At 44.6% G+C, this 19,502-nt stretch overlaps 1 protein-coding gene across 1 annotated transcript in view; it reads right to left on the reverse strand.

The window, feature by feature from the left end:
• Positions 1-2,450: 2,450 nt before the first annotated feature.
• LOC132777680 (vigilin-like) overlaps positions 2,451-19,502 on the reverse strand; it is a 70,602-nt gene continuing 53,550 nt past the window's right edge. Inside the window, exons 18-28 of the mRNA XM_060780090.2 lie at positions 12,978-13,199; positions 12,381-12,599; positions 11,416-11,554; positions 11,176-11,303; positions 10,229-10,333; positions 9,420-9,554; positions 9,170-9,313; positions 7,321-7,500; positions 6,892-7,008; positions 5,579-5,710; positions 2,451-4,060 (exon numbers count right to left, since the gene is read on the reverse strand). Of these exons, the coding sequence (XP_060636073.2) occupies positions 3,968-4,060; positions 5,579-5,710; positions 6,892-7,008; positions 7,321-7,500; positions 9,170-9,313; positions 9,420-9,554; positions 10,229-10,333; positions 11,176-11,303; positions 11,416-11,554; positions 12,381-12,599; positions 12,978-13,199 (1,614 nt within the window). The 3' untranslated portion in view covers positions 2,451-3,967. The remainder of the gene's footprint in view (positions 4,061-5,578; positions 5,711-6,891; positions 7,009-7,320; positions 7,501-9,169; positions 9,314-9,419; positions 9,555-10,228; positions 10,334-11,175; positions 11,304-11,415; positions 11,555-12,380; positions 12,600-12,977; positions 13,200-19,502) is intronic.

Consider the following 19,502-nt stretch of genomic DNA (forward strand, 5'->3'; position numbering starts at 1 on the left):
CCAGATGTCTCTGGCCTACAACTTCCAGAAATCCCAGCCAGTTTACCAGTTAGGATTTCTAGGAGTTGGAAGGCCAAAAACATCTGGGGACCCCAGGTTGAGAACCACTGCTTTAGAAGGATATTAAAAACATGGATTTCGGACCAGGCGTTTGGGCAATCTGGCAGATAAATAAAGGACTACGACGACGGATAGGAATAGACTATGTGGAATGAAGTATGGACTATGAGCTGGCGAACACTGAGCATGAGATTGGTTATTGATTATGATACATATTGTCTTAATTATTTTAATTGCTATAACTGTTTAACTGCTGTTTTTATACGTTTTGTATTATTGTGTAGGCATCGAATTGTGCCTGTTTGTAAGCCGCCCTGAGTCCCCACTCGGGAGTTGAGAAGGGCGGGGTAGAAGTACACGAAATAATAAATAAATAAAATAGATTCACTCTCTGAATAGGAAAGGCCCTGAAAAGGAAGTATCCAAACGACGTTTTTAACAAAGAGGCACAATGAATTTATATTTTATTGATTTGTTTAGTTTTTATTATATATTATGTTTTTAATTGTATTTAATTGACATTGTAAGCACTGAATTTTGCCCTGTTAACCTTCTTGAGTCGCCTATGGGTTGAGAAAGGCGGTATACAAATATAGTAAATTTTCTAAACTTTGAAAAGTTGAAAATGGGAAAGAAAAATTTATTCCTTGTGTTCTTAAAGAAAGAAAGAATGGGCTGCGAGTTGGGAAAAAGGGGCAGCAATGGCAACTGATGTGAAACATTCCAGAGACATATAATCCCCACTTTCCTAGTTTCCAACAGACCTCACAACCTCTGAGGATGCCTGCCATAAATGCAGGCAAAACGCCAGGAGAGAATGCTTCTGTAACATCGTCATACAGCCCGGAAAACTCACAGCAACCTAACCTAGGCTACTGGAAGGGATGCACTGAACCATTTTGCCTTTCATTGTATGCGTATTGTAGCTCATCTGAAATTCACTTTGCCCCTGCCTGAAGGAAGTTCCAGAACTTTATTATGTAATGTATGTCTATAGCAGTGGTTCTCAACCTGGGGTCCCCAGATGTTTTTGGCCTTCAATTCCCAGAAATCCTAACAGCTGGTAAACTTGCTGGGATTTCTGGGAGTTCTAGGCCGAAAACATCTGGGGACCCCAGGTTGAGAACCACTGGTCTATAGGCATCATTGCCCAGGTGTTGTTGGGACTGCTGTCCACCTTTCTCCCTTCTCCAGCTCCTAGAAGGCCTACCTCACAATGTCTCTAGGTCAAGTGTAGGCAAACTTCAGCCTTCCACAATTTCTAACAGGCAGTAGGCTGTTAGGAATTGTGGGAGTTGAAGTACAAAACACCTGGAAGGCCAAAGTTTGCCCATACCTGCTCTAGGCCATGATAGCAAACTGAGATAACAGGTGGACACTCTCTTTGTGGCCTTTCTTTCCTTCCAGATACCGTCATACACAGTCTTTCCTTTATACACCTTCCTTTTTTCTTTTCTTTCTCTTCCCCTTTCTCTCTTCCCCTTTCTTCCATTCCTCCCTCTTTTCTTTTCTTCCCCCTCATATCTTTTCTACTTTTCTTCCCTTTATTTCCTCCCTTTTTTCACATTGCTTTCCCTTCTTTTCATTTCTTCCTTTCCTTCGTACACGACACCTACTAGCCAAATGGCTTCACTCTCTTTCCCAGTAACATCACAGAGGGCCACTTCACCTAGCAACAGCCAATCCTTTGCCTAGTGTAGTGGTTCTCAATCTGTGGGTCCCCAGGTGTGTTGGCCTACAACTCCCAGAAATCCCAGCCAGTTTACCAGCTGTTAGGATTTCTGGGAGCTGAAGGCCAAAACAACTGGGGACCAAGAGGTTGACAACCATTGGCTTTTTTCATGTCAGGAGCAACTTGAGAAACTGCAAGTTGCTTCTGGTGTGAGAGAATTGGCCATCTGCAAAGACGTTGCCCAGAGGACGTACAGATGTTTTGATGTTTTACCATTCTTGTGGGAGGCTTCTCTCATGTCCCTGCACTGGGAGCTGGAGCTGACAAAGGGAGCTCATCCACACTCTCCTTGGATTCGAACCTCCGACTTACTGGTCTTCAGTCCTGCCGACACAAGGGTTTAACCCATTGCGCCACCGAGGGCTCTGTCACCACTGGCTAGTCACAGACAATCTGCTTTGTTTTTTTTCCTCCCTTCTGCTTTGGACCCAAAACACGTAGTTTTTTTTTTAGTTCCAACCCATCAATTTGATAATGTGCCATGTTTGTTCTAGGATTTACCAAGCCACTTAGAAGCCTTTGCTGTATATACCAATCAACATACATACATATATACATACTTTTGCTTTCACATATAGAGATCCAAGCCCAATATCTCCCCATTCTTTTGGTCCCATTCAGTGCTCCTTTTCTCATACCAAGAGAGTCCAACCGAAGCTTTGTTTTCCACTCCATTTTTATTTGGAATTAGAAAAGTCCACAGTCACCACGTGACCTACAGAGTTTGCATATTTCCTTTGTCAAACTTAAGTTTCCTTTTATTTAAATTTCCCCCCTCTACTTTTCATTTTTTTTCTTTTTTTAAGGCCAATAGTGTTCTCTGCTTAATTATTCTTTTATTATTTTTGTCAGTTCTTTGTATGTCTCCCCACAACCTTGCCTTCAGGAAAACAAAACAAAACACATGGTTACGCTGCCCCATTACAGTTTGTTTTCGATCACCTTGTCACGAAGACGCGGCAAAAAAGGGGGGTTCGGGGGGTACACAGGTGGAGTCACAATGCTTTGCTCGCATACCCATCTCATATACACACACGCACACACCGACACACTCACTCCAGAAGTCACAGTTTCAAATCTGAGGGGGAAAAATACAATGAGGACTAGGAACGGAAAGGAACAAAAAGAAAACCAAAACAGAAAAGCAAAGAGTGTTTTTGTCTCTTTGTTCAATGTTGCATATTTTCCCCTAATGTTTCAAAGCAAGTGCAACTTGGGAGGAAGACATGAGGAAGGGGAGGGAGTGTAATTAGGAGAGAGAGAAAAAAATCAAGGAAGGGATTTTTGAGGCTGAAAATGGGAAGGAAAGAAAAGAAAGAAAAATCACGGACTCTACACTGTGCCATGGACGCGAAGAGGGAAAGGGAGCAGACTCAAGCCTGCCGGTTGCCAAAGTTTCTAAGTGCTACCTGCTTCTAAAGCATTTTTTTTCTTTCTTGCTCTTTCCCAGAGTCTGAAAATCTCATGCTGAGATCAATCCTCATGCCAAACTCTCCCAGACCACATGAGATTTGTGCCCAACTTAAGTCCTGTTCCAATGGTGCTGGCTCCAAATTCACTGGGTTGGTTTGCCAGGAAAATGGAGGGAGAAAAGGGGGCACAGCCTCGCAGAGGGGAACTGTAGTAGAAATCTACCCCTCTTTGGACTTTGGAGCTCTCCCCTAAACTATTTCAGTCCTCTGGGAGCGTGTGGACGCATGCAGCCATCCCACATCTGGAAAAGGACGAAGTTGCGAAGGAGAGAGGAGGGATCTTTGACTACGTCCTTGGTCAGCTGGGAAGTGGGATGGGGTGTTATGGCCACATCCGGCTACGAGCTAATCATAATGCCCTGAAATTTGGCATAGAGAAGGGAGGGGGACAGGGAAAGGGAAGACGCCAGCCCCAAGAGGCTGGCTTAACGTTTGTGTGCTTACAACCCGGCCCGCTTTGGCTCGACAGGAAGAAAAGGAAGAGGAAGGAGGGTGGGCTATGGCTTTTGACTGGTTAATGGATTGCACAGAGTCATGGGACGGAGGGAGTGTTGAGGAAGAAGAGGAAGAATCTGCCACATCCTGAAAGCAAGAGGAGGTCTGCAGGGAGCTGATGGCGCAAGGAGAGCCACCACGGTGCCCGAGGGAGGCCGGAGCCGTGCCCGAGTAGCAGTTGCCTTGGGTCCCCCGTGCCGCCCGGATCTCAGTACTTCTTGGGGCCCCAGACAGAGGTCTGCTTGGGGACCACACCGGTGCCAAAGACAGGGAATTCTTCAGCACTGCTCACGTCTGGAGCCTGAAACCGAGTAAGAGAGGAATGAATTAGGACGTTCATGGAAAAGGGCCCAGAATTAGTATTGCTGTTTGGACTAAAATTTCAAGGTGACCCCACACTGGTGTTGGGAGGTGAAGTCTAAAAACACATGTTTTGCTTCGTATCTAACTTGGGTGGAATAATTAAGTGGAAAAAAGAGGGGGTTGTCATATTTTCTGCACTAAATTGGCTATGGAGCACGGCAGGCTCTGCAAAGACATCAGCTTCCCTTCTGTACTCTATCAACTGTTTCTCTGGAGTCACCCATTTCTTCAGGAGTGTAGAGAATTGTGCTATTTCCATAGAGAAGTGTCAGAAATATTAAAAATTAACTGGGTATTTTGGATTACAAAAGTTTGAGTCAAGCACTGAAAGAGTTAGTAGGCCAAAGCCTGTTAGAGTCAGTGGGCCAAAGCTAGAGTGTCGTTCTGAGGAGAGTGAATAGGCCAAAGCCTTTTAGAGTCAGTGGGACAAAGCTAGTGTTGCCCTGAGGAGAGTGAGTAGGCCGAAGCCTTTTAGAGTCAGTGGGACAAAGCTAGTGTCATTCTGAGGAAAGTTAGTAGGCCGAAGCCTTTTAGAGTCAGTGGGATAAAGCTAGTATTGTTCTGAGGAGAGTGAGTAAGCCGAAACCTGTCAAGAGTAAGCGGGCCAAAGCTAGTGTCGTTCTGAGGAGAGTGAGTAGGCCGAAGCCTTTTAGAGTCAGTGGGACAAAGCTAGTGTTGTCCTGAGGAGAGTGAGTAGGCCGAAGCCTATTAAGAGTCAGTGGGACAAAGCTAGTGTTGTTCTGAGGAGAGTGAGTAGGCCGAAGCCTGTTAGAGTTAGTGGGCCAAAGCTACTGTCGCCCTGAGGAGAGTGAGTAGACTGAAGCCTGTTAGAGTTAGTGAGCCAAAGTTAGTGTCATCCTGAGGAGTGTGAAGTAAATCTCTGTGTGAGAGAAGCTTCGTATGAGAAAGCTCCAGTGTGAAGGACACTGTGTGTAAAGCTACTATGTATTTGTTTATTTGTGTTATGGAAACCTTGTTGTTGTCAATAGTGTAACCACATAATTTTACTACACAGAAAAGCCTCCTTTGGAAGAGATAATACTGGTGTGTTTTTCTTCTTTTTATCACTTTGGGCTACTGGTGCTGCTAATAAGTTACTCTGCTGTACATTAATGAGGAGGGTCTTTTGTTAATAAGCCCACTCACCCAACAGTAAGCAAAATTTAATTCCTTCTTACAGGGAATTATTTCCAGGCCAATGTGTGGCTGCTAAGAACTTTGCAGATACAAAACAAGTTTGTTTTTCCCTCCCACTTCCTTTTGACTCAGACTCCCTCCTTGTTGTGTCATGTCTTTCATGCAGTAAGTCTGAGGAGCTGGGACCTTAAAATTTGGTCTATTAAGTTGTATTGAGAATGAGGTATAAAAACTTCAACAAGCTTGGTACTAATGGTGCTTTGTATGCTCTACTTTGCCTTTGAGTAAAGGAAGACTTGGGAGTGATTCTGAGCCAGACCTTGTTCCCAGATGCGTTCCAGGGGGCATCGCGCACCACAAAGCCCTTGGCGGGGCCCCGCGGCTCCTCTTCCAAGCGTGAGGGGGGCTTCATATATGCAGCCATCGTTTCTGTCTCCACCACATCCATCATCTGCAAGAAGACAGAGGCTTATAGGATCGGAGGGACCTACTGTAGAACGGGGCTGAGGAACTAGAAACCCTCTCTATCCTTGCTGAACTACAACACCCACTATGACCTACAAAGCCCTCTATATGGCTTTGGCTTGGATTTTCCGACTGTTGTTAATGTACTGTATATACTAAAATGTAAGACCAGTTTTTCAGCCCTTTTTTAGGCTGGAAAGCCCCCCCCCCCCCCCCCCCGGCTGATACTCGAGTCAAGGTTATTTATTATTTTACTCTGTTGTTATTTTATTACATTTATTATTATACTGTATTATTACTGTTATTCTTACATTTCCATTATTTTCTCTATTTATTAATGTTATTATTCCATTTATAATTTTACCCTATTTTTATTGTTATTATTCCATTCATTCTACTCAATTTATTATTGTTATTATTCCATTTATAATTTTACTCTATTATTGTTATTGTTACATTTATTGTTTTACTCTATTATTATTATTACATTTACATTATTTTACTCTTATTACTATTTTTATTATCACATTTATTATTTTACTTTTTTATTATTGTTATTATTACAATTCCATTATTTTACTTTATTATTATTTTTATTACATTTATTATTTTACTCTATTTGTTATTATTGGAAGGATACGTAAGCACATTTACATTGAAGGTTAGAGTAATGATTAAATAAGAGTTGGACAGTCTTATCTTAAATTACAATTTTATGTAAATATTCAGAAACATTTAACCTCAATTAATGTAATTTTATTGGGATCTGTTTTTATTTTGAAATGTACCAGTAGCTGCTGCATTTCCCACCCTCGGCTTATACTCGAGTCAATATGTTTTCTAGTTTTTTTGTGGTAAAATTTGATGCCTCTTCTTATATTTGGGTCAGCTTATACTGGAGTAAATACGGTATTTATATTTTTGAATTTTTATTTTTGCATTTATATAGTTCCATGTTGTTGCCTTTCAAAACACTTCAAGTTTTGAAAAGTTGGTCTGTGAACTAATTGAAATGCTGTTAAGTTTTTTTTAAAGCTGTAAATCTGTCTGTCAAAGAATGGGCACTAGGTACAAAGTTAGTAAGGGGAAAGATCTCAAAGTCACTCTACCAGCTCTGCAGATATGAATACACCCACACTGCCACCAAGAAATATCCCTTTTTCTCACATATTCCTCTTCCAAGTTCAGCATGTGGTCAATCGCGTCATCAACGTTTTCAGGCAGCCCTGTCACCGTGACTCTGTCAGGGTCACTAGAGCCCGGCTGAGGGAAGCGGATATCCACCTGTCGAAAAGAAAAACTTTCTTAGAAAACAAGGCAGGACAACTGATGGAGCAGAGTACCCCCCAATGAATGTTCACTTATCAAAGATGGCAGATGGGACTGAAGGCCATCTTGCTTGAGAGTTCTGGTATTGCCCAAAAAATGAACTTTTCCATACTGCAGATGGGATAAGCAAATTGTGGCAAATAGTGAGAATTTGAAGCTTTGTTGCCCAGAATTTCTTTCACCTGTGGAAGGACTGAACACTTCTTTGCCCTTGAATATCAGTTTATTCTCCACCTTTTAACCATCTGTACCGCCTCTGGCCCCTACCCGGAAATCTTCCATGAGTTTGCGGATGGATTTGCCTCTCCCACCAATGATACGGGCGTGGACTCGGTGATCCAGGCGAATGTCCTCACTGACCATCTCCTCCAAGTCAGCAACGATTTTAAGGATGGCATCCCGGGCTCCTTCAGCATTCTTCTCATATCCAGTGATTGTGATAAGGTCCTAAGGTAGAAGGCAGGATATTGATTGAACTTGATTGACACATAGCCAAGTAAAAGGGCATTTCGGGTGAATCACTATTAGTTTCTGCTTGCCGGATACCGGAAGCCCCCATAGCCATTTTCACATGCCTCCTGAAAATGGGTCCATTTTTGTTCTGTATCCGAAAAAAGCGTCTCTTTTTGGTCCGTTGGCGACAATGGGGAACTTATGAGGCTCCCCTTTCCCCTGGGAGTCTTTCCTTTCTTCCCTTCAAAGGAGCCTGGTTGTCAGCAACGGGGTTAAGAAAGCACCCTATCCAGCCCATTATGTGTAGGGGACTTCTCATGGACTCCCCTTCCCTTCCATATCTTTCATTAAGACCTGGATTTAAAAAACATCAGATTTAAGATACCACTCTTTCTGGATCCTTTCCCTTCTGTTAGAGGAGACCTGGTTTAATGCTTCTTAAAGTTGTTTCTACTCTAGAGGAGAGTCAGGCACACACACTTACTCTCCCCAGCAGCAGCCACGCAGTTTTAGGCATTTTAGGTAGAAACAGTGATGACCTGGAGCTCAGTGGAGCTATCTTCCCTGGACTACCTTAAAAATCCCCTCTGCTTTCTCTACTGCCTGCAATCTACTTTCTGCTTGGGCTATTGCTTACTTAAAGCTGTTTCTACTTTCTACTCTAGAGGAGAGGTAGGCTTCCCTTTTTGTTCGCTGGGATTACTATTATTGCTAATAATTAGTATTACTAATAAGAAGTATTTTCTGAAGGAGAGGAAAGGAAGGGAAAAAAAACCCCTAAAAGGGTGACTCTTTAAGCTCCCAAACGCGCATGCGCATACACCACCCACTGTCCCTCAGGTCCCCAACTCCCAGGCAGTCCCACTAAATAAAAAGAATTGGGAAATAAAGGAAAATAAAAAAGATTCAACTGTGATGCCGGATAGGGGAGGAGCAGCCGTGACCAGCTGCCACATGGTGCCTTTTCAGATGGGAATCCATGGCGGATGGACCCTTGTTGTTTTGAGCACCCGAACAAAGCGGAGAAGCCGGATTGGCCAAAGGAAGGGCTAAAAACAGATCCGGGCTCAAGTCTACTAAAACCCAAAACTTCACATGTCTTCTAAAAGGAAATTATTGACGGATAAGCCCTGAAGGATCTAAAGTTCTTAAAAGATCTAAAAAATGGTCAAACTTTTCTATTCACTAACAAATTAGAGTCGGAGAGAAAGAAGTTGGTACTATAAGTCTACCTACTGACATGCATGTGAGGAAGCAGACTTGGTCTACGTTACCAATGTCTTTCTCGCAGTTAGTCTCCAAACCCTTTATAAACTGACAGTCCATATTAACATGGCTAGGTCTTTGAATTCTACTTTTTTTCTTTTCCCGTGAGAGAATGCTTTATCGATATTTGAATTTCACTCGTTTTCTTTGGAATGACTCAGGGAATGCCCAACAGCTATCTGGACATTAACCATCAAGTGGTTTTACGAGAAAGAACAGGTTGGATTTCCCGCACTCTTGAAAAAGAAAGGTCAGATCTAATTTTGAAACCAAGCCATTGTTTTGTCCAATAGAAAACCAGTCCAGGATGAATGTTGAAATGACCTTTGCTCTGAAACCAGTCTGCCCACACCCCGGGGACAATGACTCCACAACTGAAGGTGACTGATTCTCCCACCTGATTCTCATCTCCTTTGTCCGGGAACTGGATGGTGACATCGTGGTCCTTGCGTATCTGGGAAATGACTGCCCCCTTCTTTCCAATGATCTTAGGGTGGTACTTGGGTTCGACACTCACCATCAGCTTGAAGCCCCGCAAGGCCTGGAAGGAGGAAGTAACTAGAAATTACTGGCAGGACAATGTGTTGTCACTCAATACCATACTGTGTAAAAGGGAAGGGTCTTGGCAGGCTTTGCCCAGGCAGTACCCGATCCTCCTGCTCAGCTTGCAGTTCTTTGACCCTCTCGAGAAGACCGGCTCTGGCCCGCTCCACGTTTGAGACCAGGCCTGTGATCTTGATAATATCCGACTGCTGCTCGGGCTGTGGCACGGAGATATTGACCTGTGGAACAGTGGAAAACAGCGAGTCAGCATGATGTAGCCGTTTGTGTTGGACTTGGACTCTGGAGAGCAGGGTTGAATCCACATTCAGCCATGGAAACCCACTGGGAGACCTTGAACAAGAGAGGTATACATTCCCAACTTGCACAAAAGCAAGAGGTATACTTTCCCAACTTGCACAACAGTGGCATCATGAGGAAGGGGAATGGCTATCAAGGAAAACCAAGCTGAAAACATGTCAAAATCACTTCCCGACTGTCTTAGGACAGTATCTGGAATCATTTAAGGACAATGTATTGTCAAAGGCTTTCGTGGCTGGAATCACTGGGTTGTTGTAGGTTTTTCAGGCTGTATGGCCATGTTCTAGAAGCATTTTCTCCTGACGTTTCGCCTGCAGCTATGACAGGCATCCTCTGAGGACCACACAACCTCTGAAGATGCCTGCCATAGATACAGGCGAAACGCCAGGACAGAATGCTTCTAGAACATGACCATACAGCTAGAAAAACTGGGCAATTTTAATGGTGGTGCAGTGTAGCCCCTTTCCAAGGTCTCCTGGGAGACTACTGTGGTCTCCTCACTTCCCATAGCTGCCCATCCCTATTCTCCACCATGTAAAGTCTCTCCAAGTCAACACCAGTTTTGGGACTAAGATATGTTCTATTTGACCCCTACCTCATATTCCTCCATCATTTTACGAATGCCAGCTCCCTTCTGCCCAATGATGTAGCGGTGCAGATCATAGGGGACATCCACGTCCATCGTGATGGGCACCAGAGCCTGGAAAGGAAGAATGGAAAGCAGATTTAGGGGTGCAATTTTAGAGTTTTTCTTGCTATTCATGCAAAAAGCTATACAGTCAGCCATCCATATTTGCAGGTTCAAGTTGTGCCAATTAGATTACAGATGGCTTTCTGTATACCTGGATTCTGCACTCATAAATTCAACCAACCCTCTTTCAAAAATATATTATTTTAATGCTATGTTTTGTCATTTTATATAAGGGACATCCTTTTAGGGCCCCCTGGTGGTGCAGTGGTTAAACTGCTGAGCTGCTGAATTTGCTAACTGAAAGGTGCTCATCTCCATTTCTAAGCCGAAGAGCTGGCGTTGTCCATATACACCTCTAAGGTCATGTGGCCAGCATGACTGCATGGAGCGTCATTACTTTCCCACCAAAGTGATACCTATTGATCTGCTCACATGTGCATGTTTTCAAACTTCTAGGTTGGCAGAAGCTGGAGCTAACAATGAGAGCTCACCCCGTATGTGGATTCGAACCATCGACCTTCCAATCAGCAGATTAGTGGTTTAAACTTGATCATGATAACATTAATGTTAATAATAATAATAATAATAATAGAAGAAGAAAAAGTAGTAGTTTATTTTTCTACCCCGCCTCCATCTCTTCAAAGGGACTCGGGGCGGCTTACATGGGGCCAAGCCCAAAATAATATACAATTAAAACAAGGCAAATAAAAATTAAAACCACATATAACCGACATCATGAAAATAATAAAACGTTGTAAGAAACAACCGGAAATACTTCCGAGTCTCATCTTGGGCTGGCCCACTAGAAGGCTCTTCTCCCACCTCAGTATAAATAGGGAAAGGCTTCCTACCAACAGTGCTGCCCGGGCTGCTTCACATTTCTCCTTGCGCCCCGAGATGAGGATGATGTCACATTTGCGAGGGACAGAGTCCAGCTCGGGGCTCACATCGCCATTTTCCTGAGTCTGTGCTTCTGGACCTGTGGATAAAAGGCAATGGCAGGGGAGGGGTGAGGTACAGAAATTGAGGTCCTTGTAGGACAATCCTGAGTGTGGAACCACTAAGCCATCTTCCACTCCTAACACACAAACCTGAATTGTCATCTCGCTCCGGGAACTTGATCAATACATCATGGTCCCGAGTGATCTGTTGCACCTTGTACCCTTTGGCTCCCATGACCACGCGGTGGAAGCGCTGAGGGATGACACACTCTAGAACCACCTGGGCCTCCTGGGGAAAGAGGGGAAACCAAAAAGTGGGTTATGGTTCAGGGTATGGCTTAGGGCCGTGATGGTCAACCTATGACACACGTGTCAGCACTGACACGAATGGCTATTTTTGATGACCCGCATACAGAGAAGTACACCTTATAAGAGCCAATCTAATTCCATCCTTAAATTTGTAAAAGTCTCTAAATTTAACATCTGCACATTTGAGCATTGTTCACTCCATAACTCAGCATGGATTATATATTTTTCTTATTTAAACTATACATATTGCAAAATTATGGTGTGTTTTTTTCTCTCGAAGTGACACCCCACCCTAGTTATGCTCAGGTTTTTGGGGAATTTTGACACATCAAGCTCAAAAGGTTGCCCATCACTGGCTTAGGGCAAGGAAAGAAGCACAGTTACTTATAGCATGTTCAACATTTAACATAGGAAGTGGGGAAGAGGTAATAAAGATCAATGGAAGATAGTGGTATTCATATCAATGAGATGTGGCGTGCAAGTGTGGAGGACAGCAAACCACAGACCACAGACTTGTGTTTTAAATATATTTTAACTGTATCCTCAATTCACTTCTGACATGATAAATTAAAAAAATATCAATGAGGTGTTGAATTCATTTCAGCTTTAGTCTGGATTATTCAAGATGTTGATCCATATCCAAAGAATAAGTATGACACCTTGGAAAACTCCCTTAAATTTCAGATTAAAACTCAGAGCAGGTTTTACCTCACTGATTTGGAAGCTCCCAGGTAGCACTGATACAACGTTGGAATCAACAACCAATAACAACAACTCCAACATTGACATCTGGGAAAAATATGTACCAGGTCACTGATGATTTCCAGAATGCGTCTCTTGGCAGCCTCCACACAGTCCTTCGCCCCCTTTAGCGTCACTCGGTCGCTCTGAACCCCAGTCCGGGGAAAGCTGACGGTCACCCCGCCATACTCTTCTGCAATCTCCCGCAGGACATGCCCTCGGCGTGCCACAAAATGGCGGTGGTATTTGGGGTCCACCAGCATCCAATCTTCAATGACATTATCCTGGGGTGGAAGAGACAAGGTTTTTGGTGAGGAGAGAAAACTAAAATGGGCAATTGTGCTGAGTCCAAGATTACCAAGAATTACACCCAAAGTCGCAACCCTTTCAAATGCTGCAGTAGCAATGGAAGGAAATGTTTAGCTTCATTTCAGTGGGAAAGGGGAAAATGATGGAACCTGCTCCTTTCCATTCCTCAGGTGGGAGAAATGAGTTAGTGAGGTTTCTTCCACAAACCTACTTGGGACCAAGTGCCATTTAGTCTTCTCATACCCACCCCTTCATCCTTCTCCTCTTGGTGAATATAAATACCAGGACACTGCACTGGCCCCGAGTCCCTACAAATCAAGCCAACTGCCCTCAACTATTTAAGGGACTCGTACCAGGTTCCGGATGAGGTTCTCCAACTCATACTGGGCTTGCCGCACTGACTCCTCCTTCCCCACAATGGTGATGAGTTCCTGGTCCTTGTCTTCGGCGGTGGGAAAGATGATGCGGGCCCCGGTGCGGTCCCTCACCTTGCGGATATTTGCCCCTCCACGCCCAATCAGAAACTTGTGGTACTCTGGCTTGGCATGCAGTTCCACTGAGTGGTTGTTGATTTGCTGGAGGGAAGGGTGGCAAAGAAAAGGCATACAGTCGGTCCTCCACATTTACAAATTATAATTATTTGCAGATTTGATGAATACGCTTTCTCTAGGAGTCAGACTGCAGGACCTAGGTTTCAAGAGAGAACACCTCTCCAGGCATTTGTAGGTCCTCCCAGTTTGATTCTACGGTCAACTTCTGGCAGAGCTTGACCAGAGTCTCACCCTGGAAGACCTACAAATGTCTAAACAGGTTCTTGCAGATTAAAAAATAGTGGTTTTCCACCTTCAGAGGGATCCTGCACCCCTAACCCTAGTGAATGTGGAGGGATGGATATACTAATTGAAACAATTATAGTGCTTCGAAACTACTTTAACCTATCATTTTTATACCAATGCTGACACCCTTCTGATACCAATTTCAAAAAATACATCAAATACATCAAGAACCAATACTGCCTGCATGATTCCAATAAATAATATTTACACAAAGGCTGAGCATAGCACTCTTTTCCGACCCAGTGGGTTTACAATCTTTCTTCTCAACTTCATTTGACCATCAGTTCAAAATAGGGGGCCGTACAGCTAAGCTGTAGAAGGTCTGTGGTTTGGACCTGGGGACAGGGTGAGCTCCGGTTATTAGTCCCAGCTTCTGTCAAACTAGCAAATGTGAGTAGATCAATAGGTACTGCTCTGGCAGGAAGGTAACAGCACTCCATACAGTCATGCCGGCCACATGACCTTGCAGGTGTCTATGGGCAACACCGGCTCTTCAGCTTAGAAATGGAGCTGACACCAACCCCCAGAGTCGGACATGACTAGACTTAATGTCAAGGGGAAACCTTTACCTTTAGCAAAATAGGCCATGAGCCACAGATGTGTGTGTGTGTATTCTACATCTGTCTTTCAACATGGAGCTTGGCTGATTAGATCTGGGATGCATGGTGCAAGGTTTGACCTCTAGCATCTTTGTGCCATTTTGCAACAGAAGGGAGATGTTAACAAACCTGAGATTTATAGTTTTATGAAGCACTTATATGTTCATGAGAGAACACAGGGTGGGGCCATGGCATCTAAAATGCTACCAAAGTGCTCTTAATGTGGACAAATCCTGGGCTGAAAGTTCAAGAATAGTTTATTCAGCCAAGGCGAGGTTTCCTGTTTTGCTGTCCAAGGATGTAGCCCTACCTTCCAATTCTTGACCTGTTGCCAAGAGAATCAACGACAAAAGGTTTTCCCTGAGGATTTGCTGAGAATAATTTGAAAGGGAATTTACATATAGCAGAGATGAGGTACTTCAGACTGTTTTAAGGAACAGTTCACTTTTCTTTCATACCATTTCCTCATCTTTTGTATGTTTTCTCCATTCTAAAACTCTGAAATACTTCTCCTAATAAGTATTAAGAACCTCAAGGTAAACTAGGCCAGTATTCTCAACCCTGCATTTCTGCCTTGGAGTGTAGCTCGAGAACCTTTCTGAAATTGAATTTGTCACTGAAATGGAAACAGACGCTGCAGTCTTGGTGTACAGCTGGGGGCTCAATAGCCCAATCCTGTCCAAATAGCATTGGCCTACGACTTCTTTACACATTTTACATTGGGTCACAAACACTGATCATTCCAAAATCCAAATGCAAAAGGATTTTAGTTAACAATTTTGTACAAGTTGATTTCATCTACTAGCATCACTTAATTTCAGAGATTATATTTTATTTATTCATGTTGTTTAAAAGAGATAATCACATTTTTCTCAATGTAGAAAGGGAATCTGGGAATGGCAAGTAAGATGAACCACAAAAAGGCATCCAAAACGCACCTCTGCCAACTCCCATCAAGATAAATCTAACTGATAATGATTTTATACCACTCTGTGAAGCTGTCATATTTTCACAAGAATGCTGCCCTGCCTGAAAAACTAGACTTCTTGTGTAGTGAATTCCAAATATAGGTCTCTTTACCTGCCCTTTCCCTTGAAATACTTTATAAATTACATTATTTTTCTTTCTTGTGGTTATCCCTTTATTAAATTAATCAAAAGACACAAAATGCATCATGCTAACTTTTGAAAGCTTCTGCATTGAACAAAGAGGATTAAAAAATCAAGCAAAGGAAAGGAAGAGAATCTGTTGAAATCAGGATGTTTTATAGGGAGTGCTGCATCAACAAAAAGGTTAAGCTCTCCTCATAAGTTGATGGGAAAGGCAGAGAAAGAGAAGTTTCGCTTTGTGAGCTTTACACACCAATATAACACAGCCTGTGCCTTTTAGTTAACCTGATATACAACACACCACAAGGCATACTTTGGATTTTCCTGTATTTCTATGGTCAACAGAGCTTCATCTGAGATTATTTTTCCTTTTTTACTGCACAACTGGTGATAAATAAAGGTTGCTTACCTGTAACCGTATTTCTTCGAGTGTTATTCCGTGAAATTCGCACCTATGGGTTTTCCCCTGCGCCTGCGCAGCAATCCGGAAGTTCTAAAGATTTAATAGATTTTTAAATGATTATTTTAAATGATTATTTGCGGACGCGGAGGCCCCGCCCATGTCCCCGCCCCCTTGGGCGCCCTCCGCCGCGGCGCGCGGCTCCTGGGTAGTTCCCCAGCGCTAAACAGCAGCTAGGCAACGGCATGACAGAGGGGAGGAAGGGCGGGTTGTGCGAATTTCACGGAATAACACTCGAAGAAATACGGTTACAGGTAAGCAACCTTTATTTTTTCTTCGTGTATTCCGTGAAATGCGCACCTATGGGTGAGATAGCAAGCTACTGACCTGGAGGTGGGTCATGCCACACAGGAAAAGAGAACTGCCCTGCCGAAAGCAGCGTCCTTCTTGGCTTGTATATCCAATTTGTAGTGAGAGGCAAACGTGGAAGGTGTAGACCACGTAGCTGCTCTACAGATCTGGTCCAGCGGCACCCCTCGCAAGAAGGCTTGGGAGGTAGAGACCGATCGAGTGGAGTGAGCCACCAGATGAGATGGTGGTTCTTTTCCTGCCAATTGGTAGGCTAGGCGAATCGTCGAAACGATCCAGGAAGCCAATCCCTGTGAGGACACAGGGTGGCCCAGAGTGTCTTTCCTATACTTTAAAAAGAGTTTGGGAGACTTCCTGTAAGAGGACGTCCTATGTAAATAGAACGAGAGTGCTCTTTTAACATCAAGGGAGTGAAGGGTCACCTCCAACGGGGAGGTTGGGTTTGTAAAGAATGCTGGTAAAATGATGTCTTCCGACATGTGAAACTGGGAAACAACTTTGGGAAGAAACGTAACGTCGGTTCGAAGGACGACTTTGTCATCATGGAACCTAATGTAAGGTGGGTCTGAACGGAGAGCCGTGAGCTCACTGCTTCTTCTAGCGGATGTAATGGCCACTAGGAATGCAGTCTTCCAGGAAAGGTGAGAAATCTCATTGGAGGCCATGGGTTCAAAGGGAGGTTTTGACAACTGGGATAGTACTAACTCCAAACTCCATTGGGGTGCGGGGGGGGGGGGGGGGAGGCAGGAGGGTGGACATTCTTGTATCCTTTTAGAAACAATTGAACCAAATGGTCTTGAAAAAGGGACGGCAAGCCAGCTTTTCTTCGGAAAGATGAAATGGCCGCTAGATAGCATTTGACCGATGAGAGGGAGGAACATTTGTTGGAGAGGTGTACCAAGAAATCTAGCACCACCGGGGTAGGTGCTGTAGTGGGGTTGTGTCCCGCCGATTTTGCGAAAGATGTAAAGAGGGACCATTTGTAGTTGTATGATTTGGTAGTGTTCGGTTTGTGAGCGGCAAGAATTATACGGGATACTGCCTCAGACAAGTTTATTGAGGTTTGATCCTCCACGCTGTAAGACGGAGGGATTGGAGGTCTGGGTGAAGTACCAGCCCGTTCTCCACCGTGAGGAGGTCCGGGGTGGGGTCGAATTTGAGGAATTGGCTGTTGGAGAGTAGGAGGAGTGGGGCAAACCAATGCTGGCGTGGCCACCACGGGGTGATTAGGATGCAGTCTGATTTGTCTTGGATTATCTTGGCTATGACTGGAGATAGGAGGGGGAGCGGGGGGAAGATGTATAGGAGGCCTGGTGTCCAGTGGAATAGGAAGGCGTCTCCGAGACAACCTGGGGATGCGCGAGGGTGGAGTCTTGCGCAGTAGAGAGGGCAATGAGTGTTCGAAGGGGAGGCAAAAAGGTCTATCCTGGGGGTGCCCCATTTGCGTGTGATGAGTTTGAATTGTGTTGGGTGGAGATGCCATTCGTGATTGTTTTTTGCTGTTCTGCTCAGGGAGTCCGCTAAAATGTTGTCCTGTCCCGGGAGGTGGATGGCTGTGAGAAGGACATTGTGTTGAATGCACCATTCCCAGATGCGTGTGACGATTGAGAGAAGTGTTTGTGACCTCGTTCCTCCCTGTTTGTTTATGTAGTATTTGACAGCTGTGTTGTCTGTCACTATCTGGACCACACGGTTGGATACAATTCGGACGAAGGCCCGAAGAGCTTTCTCCACCGCCATCATTTCGAGGGCGTTGATGTGGAATTTCTGGTCTTGTCGGGTCCAGTGCCCGCTGACCTGGAACCCCTTGAGGTGAGCTCCCCAACCCGAGTTGGAAGCGTCCGTCGTGAGGGACGCGGAGGGACGGGGTTGGTTGAATGGAATTCCCAAGAGAACATTGTGTGCTTTTGTCCACCATATAAGGGAGTGGAGGACAGAGTGGGGTGGATGAAGGACCCGAGACTGCGGGTCGCGGAGAGGGTCGAAGGTTCTGATGAACCAGTTTTGAAGGGGCCGCATTCGGAGGCGTGCGAATGGGGTCACGTTTGTGGTGGAGGACATGTGTCCCAGGATGGACTGGATAGTCCAAGCAGAGGCCTGTTGAGAGTGTTGGAGGGTAGTAATGGCCTGTTTGAGGTTGGAAAATCGGTCTTCCGGGAGGTACGCTTTCTGGCGTGTGGTGTCTAGGATAGCTCCGATGAATTGGATACGTTGCGTCGGTTGGAGATGGGATTTGTCCTGGTTGATAACCAGTCCGAGGACCTGTAAAAGAGATAAGGTGTAATGAATATCTTTACACAACTGAGGCCTTGAGGACGAGCAAAATAACCAATCATCAAGGTACGGAAAAACCGTAACGCCCTGTTGGCGGAGATGTGCGGCTACGACGGCCATGCACTTAGTGAATACTCTGGGTGCGGTGGACAAACCAAACGGGAGAGAATTGAAGGAAAAGTGTTTGTCCTGAACTGCAAAGGTCAGAAACCTGCGATGTGATGGTCTGATTGAGATATGGAAGTATGCGTCTCATAGGTCTATCGTGGCTAGCCACGAGTTTTCAGGGATGAAAGGAAGAATGTTAGGTAGAGTGACCATGCGGAATTTGCGTGGTGTGATGAAGGTGTTGAGTCTACGGAGATCTAGAATGGGCCGAAGGCCACCATCTCTTTTATCTACTAAGAAGTATCGAGAGTAGAAACAGGTGGCGGTTGTGTGAGAAGGGGTGACAGAGATAGCTCCTTTATGAAGGAGAGAGTTTATTTCCTCCCAAATGGCTTGAGAGGGTTGAGTGAGAAGAATAGTGCCAACCTGTGGATAGGTATTGAACTCTATTGCATAACCCCTGTTTACTATATCGAGAACCCAGGTGTCTGTGGTTATGGATTGCCATTGTGGAAGGAATTGATGAAGCCTGTTTAGATATGTAAGTGGGGGGGGGGGGTGGGAGGTGTGGTGATAGGTAAAGGTGTGTCAAAAACGGCGTTTATTGGTATTGGAAGGTCTGGTACCACGGTACTGACCTCGAGGGGAGTGAAGGACGTCTTGCAGCTGTAGCTGGGGCGTATGGTCTTTGTCTGCCCCTGTAAAAAGAAGTGTTGTAAGGCCTGTTATAAAACTGGGGCCGGTAGTAGTAGGAGCCCCACCTTTGGCGTTGGTAGGTGTAGGGCTGTTGATCATACTTGTATACAGTTTGTTTCATCTTGTGAGAATGCTCAAGTTGTGAATCTGTTTCAGGGTTAAAGAGACCCGCCTCATCCATAGGGAGGTTCTCAATGAGGGCACGTTGTGATTGAGAAAGAATTGCAGCTCTCAGCCAGGCGTGGCGTCTGAGAGCAACCGATCCCGCAATCAATTTGCCTGAGGTGTCAGCTGTATTTTTTGCTAGATCTTTTTGTAATTTGGCTAACAACAGTGCTTCTTGAGCAAAGGCCTTAGCCAGCGGTTGATCAGCTGGTGGTAATAAGTCTAAATATGGAGATATTTTATTCCAAAGTAGGGTCTGGTAGACACTCATATAGACCCCATAGTGTGCCATGCGGGCAAAGAGGCATGCTGAGGAGTAAAA

Source organism: Anolis sagrei, chromosome 6 (assembly GCF_037176765.1).
Source record: "Anolis sagrei isolate rAnoSag1 chromosome 6, rAnoSag1.mat, whole genome shotgun sequence".
In the NCBI taxonomy this organism is placed as follows: domain Eukaryota; kingdom Metazoa; phylum Chordata; class Lepidosauria; order Squamata; family Dactyloidae; genus Anolis; species Anolis sagrei.